Source organism: Xenopus laevis, chromosome 7L, assembly GCF_017654675.1.
Source record: "Xenopus laevis strain J_2021 chromosome 7L, Xenopus_laevis_v10.1, whole genome shotgun sequence".
NCBI lineage: Eukaryota > Metazoa > Chordata > Amphibia > Anura > Pipidae > Xenopus > Xenopus laevis.
This window is the reverse complement of record NC_054383.1, coordinates 26,676,555-26,698,349: the sequence shown is the minus strand read 5'-3', so window position 1 is coordinate 26,698,349 and position 21,795 is coordinate 26,676,555. Positions and strand designations below refer to the sequence as shown.

At 36.1% G+C, this 21,795-nt stretch overlaps 1 protein-coding gene across 1 annotated transcript in view; it reads left to right on the top strand.

The window, feature by feature from the left end:
- fbxw4.L (F-box and WD repeat domain containing 4 L homeolog) overlaps positions 1 to 21,795 on the top strand; it is a gene marked incomplete in the record, with an annotated part of 129,340 nt that overhangs the window by 69,436 nt on the left and 38,109 nt on the right. Inside the window, 1 exon segment of the mRNA NM_001097827.1 lies at positions 15,615 to 15,682. Within this exon segment, the coding sequence (NP_001091296.1) occupies positions 15,615 to 15,682 (68 nt within the window).

Here is a 21,795-nt window from a genome sequence, read left to right as displayed (position 1 = left end):
AGAAGTGAAATCTTTGTACCAACCTTAATCCTCTCCGCTCCTAACACAGAATCCATGTCCTAGCAATTAGGAGCTTATACCTAAATCACAGACTTTATCATCTTCACAAGCCCCTTGACAATGTTATATAGTTTCTAGTTGAAGAATTCACAGGGAGTAATTCAGCCACCTTATTCTAAGAACGGCATTGTTTTCATTACAAAACTTGAGAAATTGTTCTGTCATTCGTATTTTCGAATTCGGCTTTACTTTTAACTAGTAAGCATCGCCTAGAAACCATCATATAAACACATTGCAGTGCGGTATACACAAAAACAGATGCAAATTTACCAAAATCCGGAGTCCAGTTTTGTCATCTGCCCTTGCATTATGAGCCCTTATATCTTGAAATTTAGGGAGAATGTTCTGAATTTTCTAAAGATGCTTCCCTGTGGTAGAATTTAAGTCCAGCAAAAGGTAATCCTGCGATGTAATCCTTAATAATGCTATTCTTGAGAACCTGCAGCTTCACTGCAGGTACTAACATTTTTTATTTTATTCTTATGAATAAATATTAGCAGCAGATATATCAAACTTTGCATGTCCGGATTGGGACAGTTGATTGCAGAAAATACTGGGGTTATTTACTAAACTCCAAATGCAAATATCCCTATAAATTTGTGATTTTTTTTTTTAATAAAATCACGAATTCTTCAGAATTGATTAAACCCAGAGGATGGAAAAGTCAGAATCAGAAAATCCGGCATCTCAGACCTGTTGAGGTTGCATATAAGTCAATGGGAGAAGACCCAATGATTTTTTTGATGTGCGCTGGGTTTCATGCAATACCCCGAAGTATTCTACAAAAAAGCATAAAAAATGGGGGAAAAAATCTGAAAAAATCGCATAGCAAATTCTCGGGAAAATGTTATAATAAATAAGCATAAAAACCAGAGCGGATTTGATTGAGTTTCTAGCAGAAAATGTTTAGATGAAATCGGACTTTGAGAAATAACCCCTTATATGTAGGTTTTGAACATACCTGCATTTTCTGCAATTGATTGCTTTTTTTAAAGTTTTTTTAAGCAATTTTTCCCCCACTCGGTGTGTGATAAAAATAAAAAGCTTGACAGATTTAATGGAGAATAAAAATATTGCTTGTTGAAAAAAAACTTTTATTTTTTTTAAATCTAACTGCCAGCTAGCAGTGCGCAGTTTCTGCAGTCAATTGCCTGCAATTTTGCAGTACACATGATGGGCCACACTGACCAATAAAGCTCATCTGTGGATGTGATTGTTGGTTGCACAGAATCCATATGATTCTAACCTGATTACAGTTGGAAATGTGACTCAGTCTGGGCTCACAAATGGGTAGAATTCAGATAGATTAAGCATTAGCATTATGTTCCCTTTTAGGGCCACCTTAATATATAATTGCCAGACAGGAAGATTTGGTGATATTTCAGGGTCACAGGGATGTCACTTGTGACTTGTGAGTCCTCCGTGTGTCAAAGCCCAGTGGCTTAACTAATGAACCATTCCTTTACCAGTTCTGATGTATGCATTGGGTTTTATGGCACAAAGTAAAGACTGACTTGAGCCAGGCATCCAAGTTAGCACAAGGTTAATACATTATCCCATCTGAATTTTTAGATAAATTGTTTTGTAATTGTTGCAATGTTTCCTTTTAAATCACTTTTTGTACAGGCTTCAATCACTTCTACACTATAGGGCAGATATATTAAGGTTCAAATGGTGAATTAGAATTTTAGAGTTGGATTTTTGGTCAAAACTCACAAATTCGAGTTGGGAATTCGAGATTTATCATACCTCGACCCTGGGAACAACTTGAATTTTATAGTACACCACCTAAAACCTGCTGAGTTTATGTAGAAGTCCATGGCAGAGGTGCAGTGACCCATTTGAAGACTTTAATAGCCTTCCTGACATTCAAGGTTTTGAGTTTTCGAGACGGTAATATTCAATGTTCGATTTTTTTCTTAAATAAAATACTAGTTTTGAGTTCATTTGAGATAAAAAAAAAAACTTTTATCCCTCGACCTTTGATAAATATGCCTCTAAGTATCTGCACATTGATGTCATCATCATCATTTATTTATATAACGCCAGCAAGTTACTTAGTTCTTTATATTATTTTATAATGAACAGGTCAGACAGTAATTTAACAAACATGGTTTACAGAATAAAAATGGGATAACTGGGACATCAGGAGCACCTATTGTAAATGTTACAGATGTTATAAGTGACGTAGAAGTTTTGTGACCATATATAGACACAAGGCTGATTGCTTTTATACAGGTCATGGAACGTCAAGGGGACTTCTAATGGCCTCATATTTTGTAACAGTTCGTCATGACTTAACACCAATTATAACTAAGCAAAGTTTATAAGGGTATTATTTACAAGAAACGGGCTTCTTTTGTATTTTATATAATATTTAATTTATTTATGCAGCAATATAGCTATTCTATTAGACATTTTACATTTCTAGTACAGGTATGGAACCTGTTATCCAAAATGCTCAGAACTTGGGGTATTCCGGATAACTAATCATTCTGTTTATCTACTATAAAATCATGTAAACCTTAAATAAACCCAATAGGCTGGTTTTTGCTTCCAATAAGGATTACCGTAATTATATATTAGTTTGGATCAGGTAAAAGGTACTGTTTTATTATTACAGAGAAAAATAATAATTTTAATTATTTGCATAAAATGGGGTCTAAGGGAGAGGGCCTTTCCGTAATTCTGAGCTTTCAGGATAATGGGTATCCGGATAAGGGATCCCTTACCAGTACAGTGAACAGTCCCAATCACTAATTGGGATATTAACTGGTTCCAAAGGCATGGTGTATTATTTTCTTAGGACCTAATTCAACCAACTTTAATATGGACTTGTTCATGCATTATCTTCTTTAATGCTGTCAAACAGAAGAACCAGAAAAGATAGGATGAAGAGGGCTAAAAGGAGCCAAAATGTTTCTACTGTAAAAACTTTCTTTAAACAGAATGTACTCATGTCTAATGCCCTCTTGATTTATATTTACATATACAGGTATGGGACCTGTTATCCAGAACGCTGGGAACCTGGGCTTTTCCGGAAAGCAGATATTTCATGTAGATCTTCCTACCTTAAGTCTACTAGAAAATCATGTTAACATTAAATAAACTCAATAGGCTGGTTTTTCTTCTAATAAGGATTAATTATATCTTAGTTTGGGTCAAGTACAAGTTGCTGTTTTATTTTTACAGAGAAAAAGTAAATCAGTTTTTAAAAATTTGGCTTATTTGGATAAATGATAAACATTTATCCCAATAAGCTAAATTTTTAAAAACTGATTTCCTTTTTTTATGGTGCTTTCCATTAGTCTATGTACTGATCGCTTGCTTTCACTCTGACAATTACTTTTCTTTCCACAAAGTACTATAAAACATTTTCAATTTATATTGACCCCAAAATGAAAGCATTAGCTAATCCGACTGGTGTTTCTACGTTCATAAGAGCACTCAATAGTTGATTGAGGGGTTTGTCAGTTATTCCAGCAATCTGTCTGGTTGTCGTGCATCATCTACTTTATTATGGCAATAAGACAGCGTAGGATTTAGGCTACCTCTGTTACCCTTAGGGCCTTTGGACCCCTATAGATCTTTTCTTATGGTAAATAAAACAACATGGATTAAAGGAGAACTTAAACCCCACCCTTCATTTTTAAGTGTTTTACCCTCCTCACTGGCTGACCTGCCCCCCTGTTTAAAGAAATGTTTTACAGTAGAATAAAATTGCTACTGAATAAAACTCCACTGGTTCCGATTACCTAGTCTACAAGCAGAGGCATATATGCTGGAACCAATCTGGTACTGTCTTTCAATGCGTGTGCTGCCGTTTGGTGATGGCTGGCAGGGAAATGTCTAATACTTAAATACTTTTATATCACTTTAACTTTTATTCACTATTAGGGACTGCCTAAAGTTTGCAATCAGTGAAAGTGCCGCGTATTGAATATAAATGGCTCTCATTGGTCTATTTGATCTTACTATCACTTGGGTACAAAGACAAAATTTAATAACTGCAAAGGGCCGATTTATTAACATTTAGTAACGTTAATTTCTTTGAGGTCTTAGAGTTTTTCAAAGTGTTTTTAGCTGTAAACGCACAAACATTTTGGAGTAAACAAGGATATTCTTATTCTGACTCATTCCTTGTTTTTATTTGTTTGTTGTTTTTATAAATCCAGATTAGTGATAGGCGAATAGATTCGGCTGGCGCGAATTTCCATGTTTTGCCGATGTCAAATAAATTCGTGAAACTCGTTGAAACATTTTGCAAACGTCCGAAAAATCACCTGCATCAAAATCGCAGTGCGTCAACACTATTCGGACTCCCATTGACTTTAAACGCAGGTGTCAAAATATATGCAAGTGACTTTTCGGAAGTGCATCCAAAATGGACACAGGCATCAATTTTCGAACTTCACAAATTTTTCGCTGTTTCGCAAATTTCTGGAGAAAATCGCCCATCACTAATTCAGATCTTTTAATAAATAAATAGGCATTTGTGCTTTTTTTTTTTTTTTTTTTAAACCACACACAGAGTTTTGATAAATGGGCCTCTATATGTCTGACATCTTCTGAATGAAATAATACCACATATTACTAGAAAACATGTGATCTAAAGACACCAAACATTGATATCATGTTATATATTTTTGGAAGAAAGAAAAGATTCTGTTAATATTATTGCAACAAGTCTAAATGGTACAGGTATGGGATCCGTTATCCGGAAACCCGTTATCCAGAAAGCTCTGGATTACAGAAAGGCAGTCTCCCGTAGACTCCAGTTTATCCAAATAACCCAAAATTTCCTTTTTCTCTGTTATAATAAATCAGTAGCTTGTACTTGATCCCAACTAAGATATAATTAATCCTTATTGGAAGCAAAACCAGCCTATTTGGTTTATTTAATGTTTAAATGATTTTCTACCAGACTTCCGACTATCCGAATTACAGAAAGATCTGTTATCTGGAAATCCCAGATCCCGAGCATTCTGGATAACAGGTCCCATACCTGCATTTATTTCCCTTTTTTTTAACTTAATATTTTTATTGATTTACATATATCAATCAACATTAGATTTATTTCCCTTTTTTAATATTCCTAAAGCTGTTATTATTTTTCATTTGTTCACAAATTTGTTATTTCATTCTTTTTCTAACATAATATAACATGACAATGTACATTTGCATCAGCATTCATTTGTTGGTGCATAGTATGTGTAAATGAATTTTTAGTTGTAGAAAGAGTAGCCTGCCACCTATTACTGATTTGGCCACTAGGGGATTGCACGGGACATAGCCATGTGTGCAAGTTTGCTGATCATTTAATGCAGTGATCCCCAACCAGTAGCTCGTGAGCAACATGTTGCTCTCCGACCCCTTGGATGTTGCTCTCAGTGGCAGTCTCAAAGCAGGTGCTTATTATTGAATTCCAGGCATGGACACAAGTTTGGTTGCATAAAAACTAGATGTACTGCCAACCAGAGCCTCCCGTAGGCTGCCAGTCCACATAGGGGCTACCAACAGCCAATAACAGCCCTTATTTGGCACCACCCAGGACCATTTTTCATGCTTGTGTTGCTCCCCCCAACTCTTTTTACATCTGAATGTTGCTCACGGGTGAAAAAGGATTGGGGACCCCTGATTTAATGCATACTTTCTTACTTAGGTTTATGGTATGAACTATGCTTACAGGCACGACTTACAGGCCTTAGCCAATAGTGGATAAGGCCTCAGGATCTCCTCTGTTTCTTAAGAAACTAGTAGTGTTGGCTAGGGGGCATAGGATTGTTGGCATCTAGTTGACCTTGACTGCCATTAGTTAGCTCATGAAAGGTCAGAGCCAGACTTGTATAATGCCAGACCATAAAATTTTCAGTGTGTGGATTGTAAATAATTAATGTTTTATTCTGCTATTCTTCAGTTTGTGATTTCAGTTGATATCAAGTTGCTAAGGACTCACATATGCAAGCAACCAAAATTTTAATTGTCAGACTAAAATCTGACAAGCAGAGGACCAGAACTGGAACAGAAGTAATAATAATATCTGAATAAATTATTTTTCTGCTTCCTGTCCCTAGCAACAACATGGCATTTTAGATTTCATGTTAAAGAGTGTGAAAATACAAAGTCATTAAGGGGGTTATTTATCAGAGGTCGAATTTTAAAGCTATCTGAGCTTTTTAAACCCCAATGAACTCACTTGAACTTGAATGGTTTCTAATTTAAGATAAAAATTAAGGGATAACAACCTGAAAACCCAAATTGATCAAGTTTTCGGTGAAAAGAAAACCTCGAATTGCTCTAATTAATCGAGTTTTTTTGTTAATAGATTAGCCACAATAGGGCAAGCTATAACACTAGTTGTTCTGCGGAATGCTTTACCATACCTGAGTAAACGCCATATTCACTTGGTGTGGCATCACTTCCTGCCTGAGTTTCCCTGCTCAGTCATAGCTCTGGTCTCAGATTACAGCAGAGAGGGGAGGAGGGAGGGGGAGAGGAGCAAACTGAGCATGCCCAAGCCCTGCCCTGGAGGTTTATGCTGAAAACAGGAAGTCTGATACTGAAGTCCATGTGTACACAATAGAAGGAAAGAAATGCGGTGTTTCTTTTGACAGAGGGCTTAGAGCAGCATTACTTTGAAGGTTTACAGGTATATTTATATAAACCTTTCTGATAAAGCTTACTTAATATTAGCCTTTCCTTCTCCTTTAACATCTTCAAATGGTTCAAGGGACCTCTGACATTGACTTTTATATGACCTTAACAGGTTATAGAAGGTGTATTTTCGGATTCTAGCTATTCGTGGGTTGGGGTATAATAAATTTTGAAAAATTCTAGTTTTTTTTAACCTGAAAAATACATTTTTGACCAAAAAAATTACCACGAAAACACAACTCAAGCTTTGATAAATAACCCCGTTAATGTGCTTCATGGCTGTGTCAGTGTTCTATAAATAAAATATAATAATAAACAAAATTATAGAAAACACGCAATTTATTGAACTAAGTTTTAATTTGATACATTTGAGATGATCAAACTTTTTTCAATAGGCTAAAGTGGAATGTAGAATTTCCACCAACTTTTAATAAATACGCACATTTGTAAAAACTGGCAATATTTTCAATATTTCTCAATATTTTATATAACTTGTAACGGTCAGCTGTTACTACTGGTATCTTAACCTATGCTGCACATTTACTTTGCTACCATTATGATTCAGCATGTTTCAGCAAAGTTCATTTGAGAAAGTACTTCCACGCATTTAGTGACACCATGTTTCAAATTCCAGCTCCTGAAGGCACCAAGCATACAAATTAAGCAATGAGCTCACCATTTTTTTTCTTGTGCATTGCAGAGTGTCACTTCTTATAAATGGATTTCAGTGACACGAGCAGGCTCTTAAGATTTTCAGGGTGGTAAGATAAGGTATCCTGTAGTGACATGCTGCCTCCTAGAATGGCTTTCTCAGTACAGCATCCATAAAACCACCAAGCTGTCTTCCATTTAAAGCAAATACCTATGCATATTATATCTGTAATATTTGTAAAACTTAACTGGAGAATACTATATGGGGTACATGTACAAGGGTATTTTCTGGATATTTTTCTCATATACACTAACCTTGACCAATGTGTTTATTTTATTAATCCAAATCTTTCAAAATTGTTATCTGCATGTGTGTGAAACTACGGTGGTGGGGGTTGGTGGCAAGGGGGTCCAGAATTTTCCCCCTCTGTTTCAGAAGTTGATGCAGGTGGGAAGCCGGGGAGGAAGGAAAAGTTTTGCAGTGCCTAGTTCTCTGTGATGTGAAAAATTACTTTTTCATTCAATTAAACAATATTTACTTTTTAAAAATTTTTTTTATAGAAATACAAAAACACTGATATTTGCTGTTTGCATAAGTGTTCAATCATTTACATCACTTAAATATTTTGTAGAACTAATCTTTTGCAATAGCATGAAGTGTTTTGGGATGATCCCGATTTTCTCTAGGTTTTACCTTGATTTGCAAATAGTGCCACCGATTTAAAATGTAAGATTTAGATTAGTAAATCATTAAAGTTTTAGTTTTTAAGCAGACAAACAGGTAACAGTATTTTCCTGTATATTGCCCATTCTTGCTTCTATTTTAAAGGGATTCTGTCATGATTATTGGTGTAGTTTTTATTCCTAAACTACACTGTTTACACTGCAACTAATTCACTCTACCATTTAAAATTTGATTCCTGAACCAGCAATTGTATTTGTTTTTTAGTTCTAAAATTGGTGTGTAGGCAGCCATCTCAGGTCATTTTGCCTGGTCACGTGCTTTCAGAAAGAGCCAGCACTTTAGGATGGAACTGCTTTCTGGCAGGCTGTTTGTTTCTCCTGTTCAATGTAACTGAAGGTGTTGCAGTGGGACCTGGATTTTAGTATTGACTGCTGTCCTTAGATCTAGATCCAGGCAGCTGTTATCTTGTGTTAGGGCTAGGCCACATGGGAAGATTTCAGGGAGATTAGTCACCTGGCGACTAATCACAGCGTCTAATCTCCCCGAATGGCTTGTTGGTATCTTGCACCCGCTAGCACTAAAGTCGCCTGCGCCTATTCACACGCGGCGACACGTTTTTCAAAGTCGATCGAGGCAATTTCGCGCGACTTTGAAAAATGTATCGCCAGGCGACCAATCTCCCTGAATCTTCCCGTGTAGCCCTAGCCTTAGGGAGCTGCTATCTGGTCACCTTTCCATTGTTCTGTTGTTAGGCTGCTGGGGGGGAGGGAGGGGGTTGATATCACACTAACTTGCAGTACAGCATTAAAGAGTGACTGAAGTTTATCAGAGCACAAGTCACATGACTGGTGGCAGCTGGGAAACTGACAATATGTCAGATTTCAAAATTAAATATAAAAAAAATTTGTTTGCTCTTTTGAGAAACAGATTTCAGTGTGAAGTCTGCTGGAGCAGCACTATTAACTGATGCATTTTGATTTTTTTTCCCATGACAGGATCCCTTTAACAAGTCTTTTAGACCCTGATATTGAAAAGTAGCCCCTCTATAGGTGTGAGTCAACCATATCAAGAACTACTTCTGGAGCTGCTAAAAATCACTACAGTGACCCAATTTCAAACTTAGTTTTGTGGTACAGTGAGTCCAAGTTAGAGCTTTCTGTTCTAAATTTAAAGAATGATATGTGCTAATATAACGCAGCCCACACCTCACAAAACACCATGGATACTGTATGGCAATATTATTTTCATGCTCTAGGACTGCTTTTCGTCAGAAGGGAGTGGACTCATCAAAGTAGAAGGAAGAATGGATCTTGCAAAATACAGCATGATTTAGTCTGTTGAAGCCTGGTCAAAAGTTAATTCATCAGTAGGATACAATAATAAGTGCAAAGCCAGGGTAACAGTAAAGTTGCTTTAAAATATCATATAATGGCCATGTACAGATCTCGATCAAACGTAGAATCTTTGAAAGCTGGGGTTAACAAGTGTCATCTGACTTTTGTGCCAACATATTTGTCAGCACTGTACAATATAAGGGTGAATACATCAAATATTAAGCACACACACATTGGGCCAAATTTACTAAAGGGCGAAGTGGCTAACGCTAGCGAAAATTCGCCAGCGTGATGTCATTTTGCCACTTTGCCGATTTACTAACGGGTGCTGGCGTAAATTCGCCAGGCTTTACTTCACCACCTCAGACCAAGCGAAGTGCAATAGAACAGATAGGAATGCTTCAAAAAAAGTTTAAGTCCCAAAAAAAGGCTGGCGTCTTTTACTTTTTATAGGGTGATAGGCTGAAAAAGAGCGAATTTTTTTTTAGGGTACCGTCCTTCCCCCCATATGAAAACATATGGCACATAAACTATACTGTGGGCACATGTGTAGGGCATTGGAAAACATTTATTAAGGTTCCCTGGCCTTGTGTAGTGTAATGTGTTTTCTGCTGCATATACGGCCATTGTACTTTAACTGCGCCGTATGCAAATTTCCAATCGCTAGAGTAACTTCAAATCGCTGATCGTAACATCACTAGCGCAACTTCGCAAACGATCGGTAACTTGTGCACAACTTCGGATCTTAGTGAATTTGAGCCGCCCTTGTGAATCTACGCCTGGCGAAGTCAATCCTGGCGCAACTTCAGAGGTAAGTAAATTTGCCCCATACTGTTTGGTACTGGAGGTGAAGGGACCATCCCATTAGAACTTACAATCTAATATATGAATAAATCTGGCTAGAAAAAGAAAAAGCCAAATCACTTCTAAACAGTGTACGAAGTGGGGACATTTACCTCAAAGACTTATAACTGTTTTTGCTGCAAAAGGTGACTCCATACAGTATTGAAGTTTAAGCATTATAAATTATGTAAAATGAATATTTCAGGTAAGCTTTTCTAATGTAAAACACAATCAAAATTCTGAGTTTCAGTAGTTAGAAATCGAAGGGGCCAATTTATTCACTTTATAATACGAGTACTTAATGCTTTAACTCAGAAACCTGAATTATTGTTGCACAAACTTTTATGATCAAGATTTATTAAGCACACAAAACACATGTAAAAATTCAGCAACTAAAAGCTGAAATGTTTATGGAGAAGTTAATGGGAGCTGTCCTAGGCAAAATGTAAGGGTTTTTTTTGTTTTTTTCCAATTTGAGTTTTTCGAATTTTTAAAAAGTTGGTAAACTCATTGGAAACGATGATGGAAGTAGAGTGCAATTTTGCTGTTTTCATCTCATGTTTTTAATTTATCGACTTTTCCAGATTCAAGTTCATAAATAAGTAAACATTTAAGTTTGGAGAGTTTTCAAGTTTTTTTCACATAGAACACATTCACAAAAATTCACATATTCAAATAAATATCCCTTCCCATATTACACAATGGTTCCTATGTACAGTAGTTCCACATCTGTAGTATTTTTAAAATAGTGTACTTGGTAGTGGGAAAGACAAATGTTCCTCGTGTGTTTTGCTCCAATTTGGTGAGCAGGATCTTCCCATTTTTTATCTTTTGATATGAATGTTGCCTTGATGCTGCAATCAAAACATTAAGGGTAAGGCCACACGAGGAGATTCGGGGAGATTTTGTCGCCTGACGACTAATCGCCTCGTCTTTTGAGCGACTATCTCCCCGAACTTCCTCAGCGTTTGTCCCCATCGGCTACAATGAAAAGTCGCTAATGCACACACGGCGATGCGTTTTCTATAGTGGCCCAAGTTGCGTCACTGCCAGGCGAAAAAATCTCCCAGAATCTCCTCGTGTGGACTAGTCCTTAGGTGATGCTTCATATAAGCTATACGGATACTTATAACAGGCGGAATGTGAAAATGTAACGTATAACTTGATTTAAAATATTTATTTAACTTTAATAAAAACTCAGTGGAATTAGGAGTACTTGATTTTATCCCTGGTTTATATACAAATTACAATTTCTTACTTTTTGCTTGTCACCATTCTTAATAAGTCACTACCCTATTAATACATCATGTGCTTGTATTAATAGTAAATTGGACATGAATGCCGGCCGTCATGGGAAGTTTGATCTGCTGTGTGGTACCATTCTTTAATGATGGAAGCTGATTAGGTCACCCGAATTATAACACTTGCAGATGGAATGTAGCCTGTTATGATGATTCATCATAACAGCTTGCGGGATAATGAACAAAATGGGGAATACAGGTGCAGTCAAAGGCTGTGACCTTTGCTGCTATAATATCAGTTTTTCACAGGCAGGCTGGTTCTCTAACCCACTTTCAGACCATCGAAAATGTATTTAATTGCAATTTTTCTCCCCCTATTTGGTCCATTGGAGTATGACTAATTGTAGTAATAGAGAGTAATAAGGCTCAGATAAAAAAGCTTTCCTTGGTCTCCTTTGTATCTTGTGTCACTGCTTGTCAGAGGTCAGAGAGCTTGCATATTCTATTAGTTGCCTTCATTTGGACAAATTAGTTTACCCAACAGTAATTAAAATGCCAGTACGGGTCGGGAAGAGCTGAAAGCACTTGATGGGCACAACGATGAAGGACTTGACAGCTCTGGTGGCCTTCTTTGCCAAAGCGTGTCACTGCTGAATCGGAGGATACACAAACCACAAACTTATATGGTGAACGGCCTTGAGGTCATGCCATTCTTTTTCGATCTAAGCGCACATTTCTTTTTTTTTTCTGTCCTTCAGGCAATTTTGTTTTTCTTTTGACATGTATATATTACATTGTTTTTTTAGCCTTTGTACACTCACGGCATTTTCATTAAATCAAATAAAATCCCAATATACTTGCCATAGTTTAATTTGTTTAATTAACACACAAGGAGTTATTTATAAACCGACATGTGACCACCAGAAGACGCTGATAAGCAGCCTGTCCACAACTCCTAAGTTATTCGCTCATTGATATAAAGGCTTTAAGCTTCAGTGAGCAAGGCCTATTTTCTTCTTCTTGTGTATATGTTCTCTTGTTCATCACCAGTAGTATATATAAGCACTTTTACAGGCAATAATCCTAAAATATACTTATTGGATGATACCCTAAATATTTATTTATATCATTTTTGTTATTTGATTATATAATTATTATTTAACAGATTTTTTTTTGTACTAGCTATGCCTAGTTGGTACTAAATATTTAAGTGACAATGGGTAAGTTACCAATGAGTATCTATCATATGTCTATTTAGTTATCTATCCAGTAAATCTTAACTAATGCTGTTTCTGAAACTACAAACATTGCAGGGAAATAATGCAATACAATTTGCACCCCTGTTGAAGCAGAAAAAAAGTATGTGCAACTTAAACACAATTTACCAATGCATATGTAAATCTGCATCTCCATTTGTAAAATTCCTGCAATTATGCTAAAACTCTGGGGAATAACTGGGTGATTGAGTGGGAATTTTCAACTTTGCCCTTTTTTCTTTAGATGAGCCCTAACAAGTTGAAGAAACCGTATTATTAATTCACATATTTCCCGTACACACACTATTGCACAAGAAGCCTTTGTCCAGATTGGTAACCAATTAAAAAAAAAATCTGCCCCATAATTTTAAGTATGAGAAATTAGATACTTTGCGGTTTCTGTCACAGGGATTTGTAATGTTTTAAAGCAAAATACCTAGTACTTGTTTGGAAATTGTGCTTGGGACCTGGGGTTTTCCAGATAAAGGATCATTTTTATCATTTCAATTAACATGCTTTAATGCTACTAAAAACATTAAAACACCAAAAGGTTTGTTGGTATCAGCATGGAGTTATGCAACTTGGTTAGTTTTTAATTATACATTTTTTAACATAACCGCTTAAATATGTCTCCAACTTGTCAAACTGTTTCCTGTTAAGGGAAAAAGAACTGTTTAAGGTGTGTTCTTTTGAATGAATTTAATAACGCCTAGTATATTATTCTGAAATCAGAACTCTTTAAGAAATGATGTGAATATAGGAATTAAAGTACTTTATTTAAAAAGAAAATCTGTCAGACAAATTGATGGAAGGGCAATCTTATAAAAGAATAAAGAAGCAAGGCTGTTGTAGTGAAGAAGAGGGGCAGTGAAGTGGAAAGATCAAGGTGCTGGGAAAACCACAGGTATCTTGGTGGGACAGAACGCCTTTACTAAACCAGCGGCTCAGTATGCACCTGGGGAAAAGTACTAAAACAATATAGGGAGGGGAACTCATTTTTTTAGCCTACTTCTAACAGAACAGACTGAGTGGATCAAGTTAGAAGAGGTGAGAAAAGGGGGGCTTGGGGATGACGGGCCATTGGGTAGAGGCATTAATCCCTACCGCAGGCCTACTGGGAGGTCAGATTTGGCAGAGTGGCAGGGATTAGAAAGTTGGTTTCCTCCCATCTCTCTTCACTAATGACTTACCTTGACTCTAATTTAGACCTGTGGTAACAATCAAAGAGTGATCTTGCATACCTTCTTTTAAAACTCTTTATTTATTTCCTTTGTTTACATCTTTGTTAAAGCCCGACGAAATTGCCTGCTAGAATTGATTCTGAGAGACTGGTATGTTACTCACCACAGTAATTGGTTTTAGTAGTTATTAATGGATTAGAGGAAGAAGAAGAAAAAAAAGAGAAAAATAATATATTACTTTGTAGTTTACTGCTTCATTGACAAAAAGGTTAACCAAGTGGAAGGTCAACTGCTACTGACAGTATCTTTTTTCCCAGTTTGCACTTTCTTTGCATTACTGTATAAGGTTTCAATCACCGGGCTTCAGTTCAGTGCTGTTGTAACATCCTATGATAACTAAGATTACAGTAAAAAAAGTTATTATATTCTAAAATACCATCAGTATCAAATAGATGTTTGTCTACATACATATTTATAAAAGCATGTTTATCATTACGTTATACTTTTTAATACCTAAGGGGTGATTTATCAAAGTTCAAATTTTAACCACCTTCAAAAAACCTGTATGTACGATTTTTGTTAATCACGAAAAATTGTAAGTTCACCTAGAAGCTGTCTATGGGCAAATTTAAGTTGTTTTTAAATGGGAGTTTTTTCCCCAACTGAAAAAGATAAGTTGAGTAAATTTGAGGTATTCTAAATTTTTCAACCAATTATTTTTTTTGTATTTGGACCTTTTAATAAATAAGCAAATGATCAAATTGTTTGAAATCGAGCTAGAAAAAACAGAACACAAATTTGAATTATGCCCCTTCAGACCAAGTCAGCATCTTATCTGCCCGTGTATGGGCTCTGTCAGACAGCCTATCTGTTGGGATGAGGACGGTATGGGCTCATTGATGTAGTCCTCTCCCAACTGCCTGTGTTCACACTTCAACAGAAATTAGACTCAATTTTGCAAAAATTATAAATCAGCAAAAAAGACCAGCATTCTGCCACAATATATCACACAGAATACTGAGCTGAAGGTGGTTCAACTTTACTTAAGCATTATTGTGACACCTTTATGAATAATTCACTCTAATTAATAAACTGCAACATATGACTTGTGCATGGTGATTATTACCATAACTGCTAAAAGGAAAAATCAAACATGGAAAAAGCTAAATCTTAACATATTTACTGTCACCTTGTGTGTGCTCATGACATAATGCAGTATGCACGGGAGTGCAATTACCAGTAAATTGTGCACAAATATGAATTATCTCCTTTTGATTATTTTGTTGTTTGTGGGAATGAATTAGGGATAAATCTGTGTAAGTGATTGTTTTTTTTTTTTAATGCTCAGGTTCACTTTTAATAATGAATATTTATGGTAAAAGCTTCTAATTTGTTCTGTAATTCTCTGCTCATTCATCCATTCCTTCTCTTTCCAGCCATTTAGTCTGTCCCTCCATCCCTCTTTGCATATCTCCCTTAATCCATTTATCTTCTGTCCATCCAGCACAAACTGGTGCTCTAAGTTGCAACTTCCATCATATATGTGTAGTGAACATGGCACTAAGTAAATGGAGAAAGGTGTTCGTTTTTGTTTTGATATACAAACCATAAGGTGTACACTTTGAAATCATTAATTTAGACCTGTAAGGTTTGTGTTTATTTTTACAGCTATAATAACATAAAATGTCCTCAATTTAATTTTTTCCTTTAGTTCCTTTATTACCGGGACAGCGTGTTGTGGCCATACATCACCTTTGAGAATTTGGGATCTTCAAAGGTAAAAATTACATGTTGCTTTATCTTTATGCACTGAAATACTATAGTAATGGGGTTACCAAACTGTTTTTACTTTAAACAAATTTGGCAAATGAATGCACAGACAGTGGATGAATAAAAATGCATTATTAGAAAATTCCAAAATCTTTGTTGTCATCATGTAAAATAAAAGTATCATTACTTAAAGTGTTACAGCTAAAGATAATAAGAAAACACATCAGCTAGTTCTAGCAAATAAAAAAATATATTCTTTAATGGATATTCTTTACAAAAAATGTTGTTTACTTTTACCTGAATAAAAACTTATTCTCACTTGCCTGTCATATCAATGCTACAGAAAAAAAAATACAGAATGCTATTGTATATTAATTTCACAAATTCATATAAATGCTGCACATATATACATAGGTTTAGATGGTATCGCCAATCATATACCTACTGGGTTATATATTTTTTCTTTCTCAACAGTTTTCACATGTTTTGTTCTATAATGTGATTTTTGTTTATCTATATTTAAAGCATTGCAAAAGTTTTTGGTAATTATAAAAGCCAATAGTAAAATTTTCAGTATCAACTACAGTAATTCTGTTGGATTCTTTTATCATTTACGATTGAGCATGCAAAATGTTATCATAGTAAGATTATTTTGCTTCAGTTATCAGTCGGGTTTTGAACATATGTAAACCCTGCTATAGAACTGAGTGGGCTACTCCATCTCATAGCAAACGCATTTTGGCCAAAAAGCTATCCAAACAATTCTTGGAAAATTTGTAAAAAGAAAGCTTGTAACAAAAAGTGTTGAAAAATATATGTTTCACTAAATCCCACTACCACTGAGGATTTATCTAAGACGGAGTTTAAATTGAGTTTTTACTCTTCACACATTCAAAATAAATGTTCTTGGCTATCAAGACAATGCAAGTATTTCAAGAACAGGAAAAGCTAGGAAATCCTTTGAGACATTACCTTAATCGGGAATGTCCACTGGGGTAACATCTCATTTGAATATTGTAGAATCTCTATAAAGTGCTGCCGAATATGTTGGCACGATTTGTGGGCAGTGGCGTAACTAGATATTACTGGGCCCCACAGCAAATTATTTTTCAGGCCCCCAAAATGTTTAGAGGTTGACTTGTTTCTCCAATATTTATTGAAATTGTATATGAATTAGGGCCTCATGGGGCCCCCTATACCTCCTGGGCCCCCCTGCAGCCGCAGGGTCTGCTTCCTCTATAGTTACGCCCCTGTTTGTGGGGATTGTCAGTGTCAGGAATGATCAGTGATGTGGCGTTCAACTTTGCCCTTAGTTGGCAGTGGCATCTAGTGTATATTGAAGAAATGCCAGGCTAGATGAGGGTAAGTTTTGCTAAGGAAATGTATTTTAAAGACATTGTTTAAAGGCAGATGTGGAAAAATCTGATTAAACAAGAAGAGGTGCAGCTCTAAGAATGTCTTAAATACACGTATGTGAAGGGATAGTGAGTGAGTTGTAGCGTACTGGCAAATATGTTCTGAGATGTGTGTGGGACAGAGGTCTAAACTGCTTTGAACATCTGGGTCAGTAGTATAAGCCACTTCGGTAGGCTATATTAAATTTCTTTTTATGATTATGAAGGTATGTCCTTAAAATATTAATGTATGTCTCAGATTTAGGATTAGTGGGCCATGAAAGGAATTGTAACTACAAGATGCTATAGGCTAGACTATATGGTCATCTAAATCCTCTTGCTATCCTTCGTACACCTAGGAATGTTAGACACCTTCCCTTTCCCACAAACTTCTCAAGGTCTTCTTACCCCCACCTTATGCAGACATTGGTATCCCTTCCCATTTCTTATGCCTTGTGGGAGGAGGGAAATGTATGAAGACCAGGTTAAAAAAACCAAAACTTAATAAAGTATGTATGAAGCTGAATATCCATGTTAAGGGAGTCATTCATTTATTATATTAAAAACTTTGCTCAGTTTCAAAGTACAGTGGAAGTACTAAATAATGGTCCATTGTAGCCGTTGATACGTTTTGTTTGCTAATTAAGCTGAAGAACAGCATAGAATTGCTGACTGAAAGTCACCAAGATGTGCATGACCCACTTTCTTTTGTAAAGAGGGGGGTGAAGTGTGAGCTTATATTGTTACTTATAGCATTGCTGCCTCCACAAATGTTCCAAATAATTGTTCACCATCAAAACCAAGTAAATATCTATGACTGTTCAGAGAATACAACCTATAAACATTTCCCTTAAATTGCAAGAACTTATGTGAATATATTTTATTCTATAGATAGTTCATGTGATATATGCTTGATCTACGTGTAAGATTCCTCTTGTATCTTGCCTGGCTGTGGCTTATTCTATGAGTTATACTACTTCATATAGACACCTGACTGTTAAAGTGTAACAGGTGAAAAATCAGCTTGCTCTTTTCAAGGAAAGATGCCGATAAGGCTAGATTTGATCTAACAGTTTACCAATGCAGTCTGCTTCATTTTAGCAATGAGATCAAGAATGTTTATTTTTGAAAGAGAAAGCGGCACTGTTTTTTTTTTTTGTGTCCTGGGGAAAGTTGCCTGTCGTCACTACTGACCAGGAGCTGGCAGAGGAGGGTGGCCATGCTGAAACTAGGCTTCTATGAACATTCTTAACTCTTGTCCTGATGCTTTATTCTGCTCAGTGATGTTACATTCATTAGGCCGGATATCATGCACCCCTTGCTCTGTAATGTCTAATACATAGGAACTAGAAACCTGCATGTCATTGCAGTAATAGGGGCATATTTATTATGAAAAAAAAAAGTGTAAAAAGCTGCGTAAAATAAATGGCATGTTTATCAAGGTGTGTGTAATTTTATGTCATGCAAATGCCAGATTTGCCGCCGTTATTTTACATTGCTTCACTCTAAGAAAAAATGCATAAAATGTTTATGCCATTTTTTACACTGTGATGTGTGGTGTATTATCCCACTGTTTTTTACACAGCATAATAAATATGTCCCATAGAATCACCTTTTTTTTAACAACCCCTTCAAACCTGTTCATGACTTATCTCCTACCTGCCAGGCTCTCTACCATCATTTACCCATACTGACCTGTCACAATGCCATCTTCATTTAGTAATTCTGTTTATTATAGACTTCCTAAAGGCATTAGCCATTGTTGATTCACTTCTTGAGTTATACTGATAGGGTTAAGGCAATATCAAATAGTCCTAAATGGAAGTAAAATAACTATAATTTAGAAAAGGGGTTCCCAACCTTTTTTTTTTTTTTTACCCGTGAGCCACATTCAATTGTCAAAAGATTTGGGGAGCAACACAAACATGAAAAAAGATCCTGGGGTTGCCAAATAAGGGCTGTGATTGGCTATTTGGTAGCCCATTTATGGACTGCCAGTCTACAAGAGGCTCTGTTTGGCAGTACACCTGGTTTGTATGCAACCAAAACTTGTCTCAACAACATCCTAGTGGTTGGTGAGCAACTAATTGCTCATAAGACACTAGTTGAGGGTCACAGATTTAGACCGTGTTATTTATTATGCCCAGAACATTCCCCTTACGCTTCAGAGAATTGTACCATATCCTGAAAACTTGGTAATTCTTCTTGAGGAGAAAAACTGAAAATATTTCCTTATACCACTATTTGGCTAAATGAAATCAGGGAAGCTGCAAGTGCAGATTTGTTTAACCATTCATCCACTAGTAAAGGAAAGTTTGTTTCTACAGAGGTGGAAAAAAAATACACAGAACGTGCCATCTCTAACTGCTTTTCCCAGAGAAGCTAAAGCACATAATAAAGCTGTAGTAAATAGGATTAAGGTATTGAACAGACAGGATTTAATCTGATCTTTCAGTAATGGCAAAGCTTGATTTGAAAGGCGAATCATGGAGGAGAAATAATGCAGTCAACAGAGGACTTGACGCTGTAAGCTTAAATTTTTGATAGATTTTTTTTAACAACTAAAATTGTCATAGATAAAAAGGGCGACAATTTTTTTGACGGCCACAGACTTTAATGGGCGTTGTTGACATTTCGCCAGCGGCGAGTTTTTAACAAAACGGGTTAAATTCGCCCATCCCTAGTGACTTATAATCATTCACAACAGTCACAGCCCCAGGGGAGCTTACAGACAAAGGGGGAAATGTAATAAAATGAGTTAATAGAACAAATTTGCACACAATTAAGGATAAAGGATAACATTTTGCATGTCACAATGTAATATTCTTCATTAGGCTTTTATTGTATTGCGATTCTTAATTGCACGTTGTAAACTTTTAAGACGTGCTTGACGGTGGCGTAAACTTTTGGAGCAAACATAACTTTTTCAGTAAGGCATTTTATTACATACACTGCACACTATCGCAAACTATTACATTCGCAAATGCTATCCTACTGTTGCATGAGGGGCAAAATATTTGCAATGCGAAAGCGAATAATTTTTCCATTAGGGACCTATATTACATTCCTCCAAAAGTTCCTTATTACATACACACACACACACTAAGGGGGTTATTAGTTAATTATTATTAATTATTTATCTCAATAATTTTTGGAAAAACAGACCAAATCCGCACAGGTTTTTTGGGCTTATTTATTAATACACTTTCCCAAAAATTTTGAAAAAATCGTGAAAAAATACTATTTTCATGATTTTTTCGGATTTTTCATCCGTTTTCACTTTTTTTCGCCCGAAAACTCAGAATTTTACCAAAAACCCAGCGCACATCAAAAAATCATTGGGACTTCTCCCATTGACTTAAATGCAACCTCAACAGGTCTGAGATGCCAGATTATCTGATTCTGATTCTTCCATCCTCAGGGTTTAATAAATTCTGAAAAATTTGTGAGTCAGATTTTATATAAAAAAACATCAATTTTTCATGATTTTTGCATTCGGAGTTTAGTAAACAACCCCCTAAGAGGCAATTAAACTGGCTGTATGTTTGTGGAGTTTAACATGCAAAGGAACATCAAGGATTTTCTTAATCGCTTGGGCCAGGAAGAAATAGTGTATGGTCCGTAGCTGGCCACAGGCCTTATTTTGACCACCCATTGTCTAGAAAGACTAAACAGCAGGGTTTTGTTGGCATACTTTAGGTCTTAATGGTGATAAGGTACCGTAATCCTTTAATGAGGCTGCTAAAGGTAAACAAAAGGTGATTTAAAAATACGTATGCTTTGCCTTGTATATTTTAACTATATGCCAGTAAGCATTAGGCCCTTTTGAATTAGATGATGCCACTCCCTTTTCAAATATGTTCCTTCATAAAGCAAACCACTCTTCAAGCAATAAACAAGTATAGACAATGTACAGTTTGGCTTCTTAGTCTAATAATTAAGGAAACACTAAATTAGCACTTAGTTTCCTCTGGTATGTGTACTGCTTGTTAAATAATTACATATATCCTTTAATTGGGTGGAATAACGCAGACTTCTAAAAGGGTTAAAATATCAGCGCTAAACAGCCCTGACTTTGAAATCCTGTTATTCAGTTAGAAGATGTACAGTCTTGAAAATCTCATCGTCACATTAAGACTTAGCGTTTCTGTTATTTCAGGCTAAAACCTTTCCCTGATAAGTTATCTCATCTTAATTTGTTTCAGATAAACCCAATAGGGGATTCTGTAATAACCAATCTAATGTTTGCATTTATTACAGCTGTCATGTTTCTGGAGGCAGTGCCAATTTACTTTGGGAATTGATTTCTTAGTAACCCTATTGGGGTGTCATTTTATAGGGCACAATGATCTAGACCGGTCTGCTTTTTTTTTTTATAGAGAAGAGGGGTACCAGCTCATCAGTTAAAGTCACTAGGGATGCGTAGCCTTTGGAATCCCCCCCATCTGCACCCAAACTTCCGTGTCATTCATACTCTGCACTCTTTCAATTCGGCATGTGCAGCTTATCCTGGGTTGCAAGTCCTAGCTAATGAGTACTAAAGGGCACCCTAGTGCACACTTAGCACTTTAGCACTTGATCCCAGGAAAAGCATAAATATGGCTTGTGCTGTTTACACTTACCTTCAGGGGGTTATTTATCAAAAGTGTTATTTTTCTCAATTCAAAACACATAGAAACTCAAGCAAGTATTTTTTGAAACCTGGAATAGTAGGTATTTATTATAA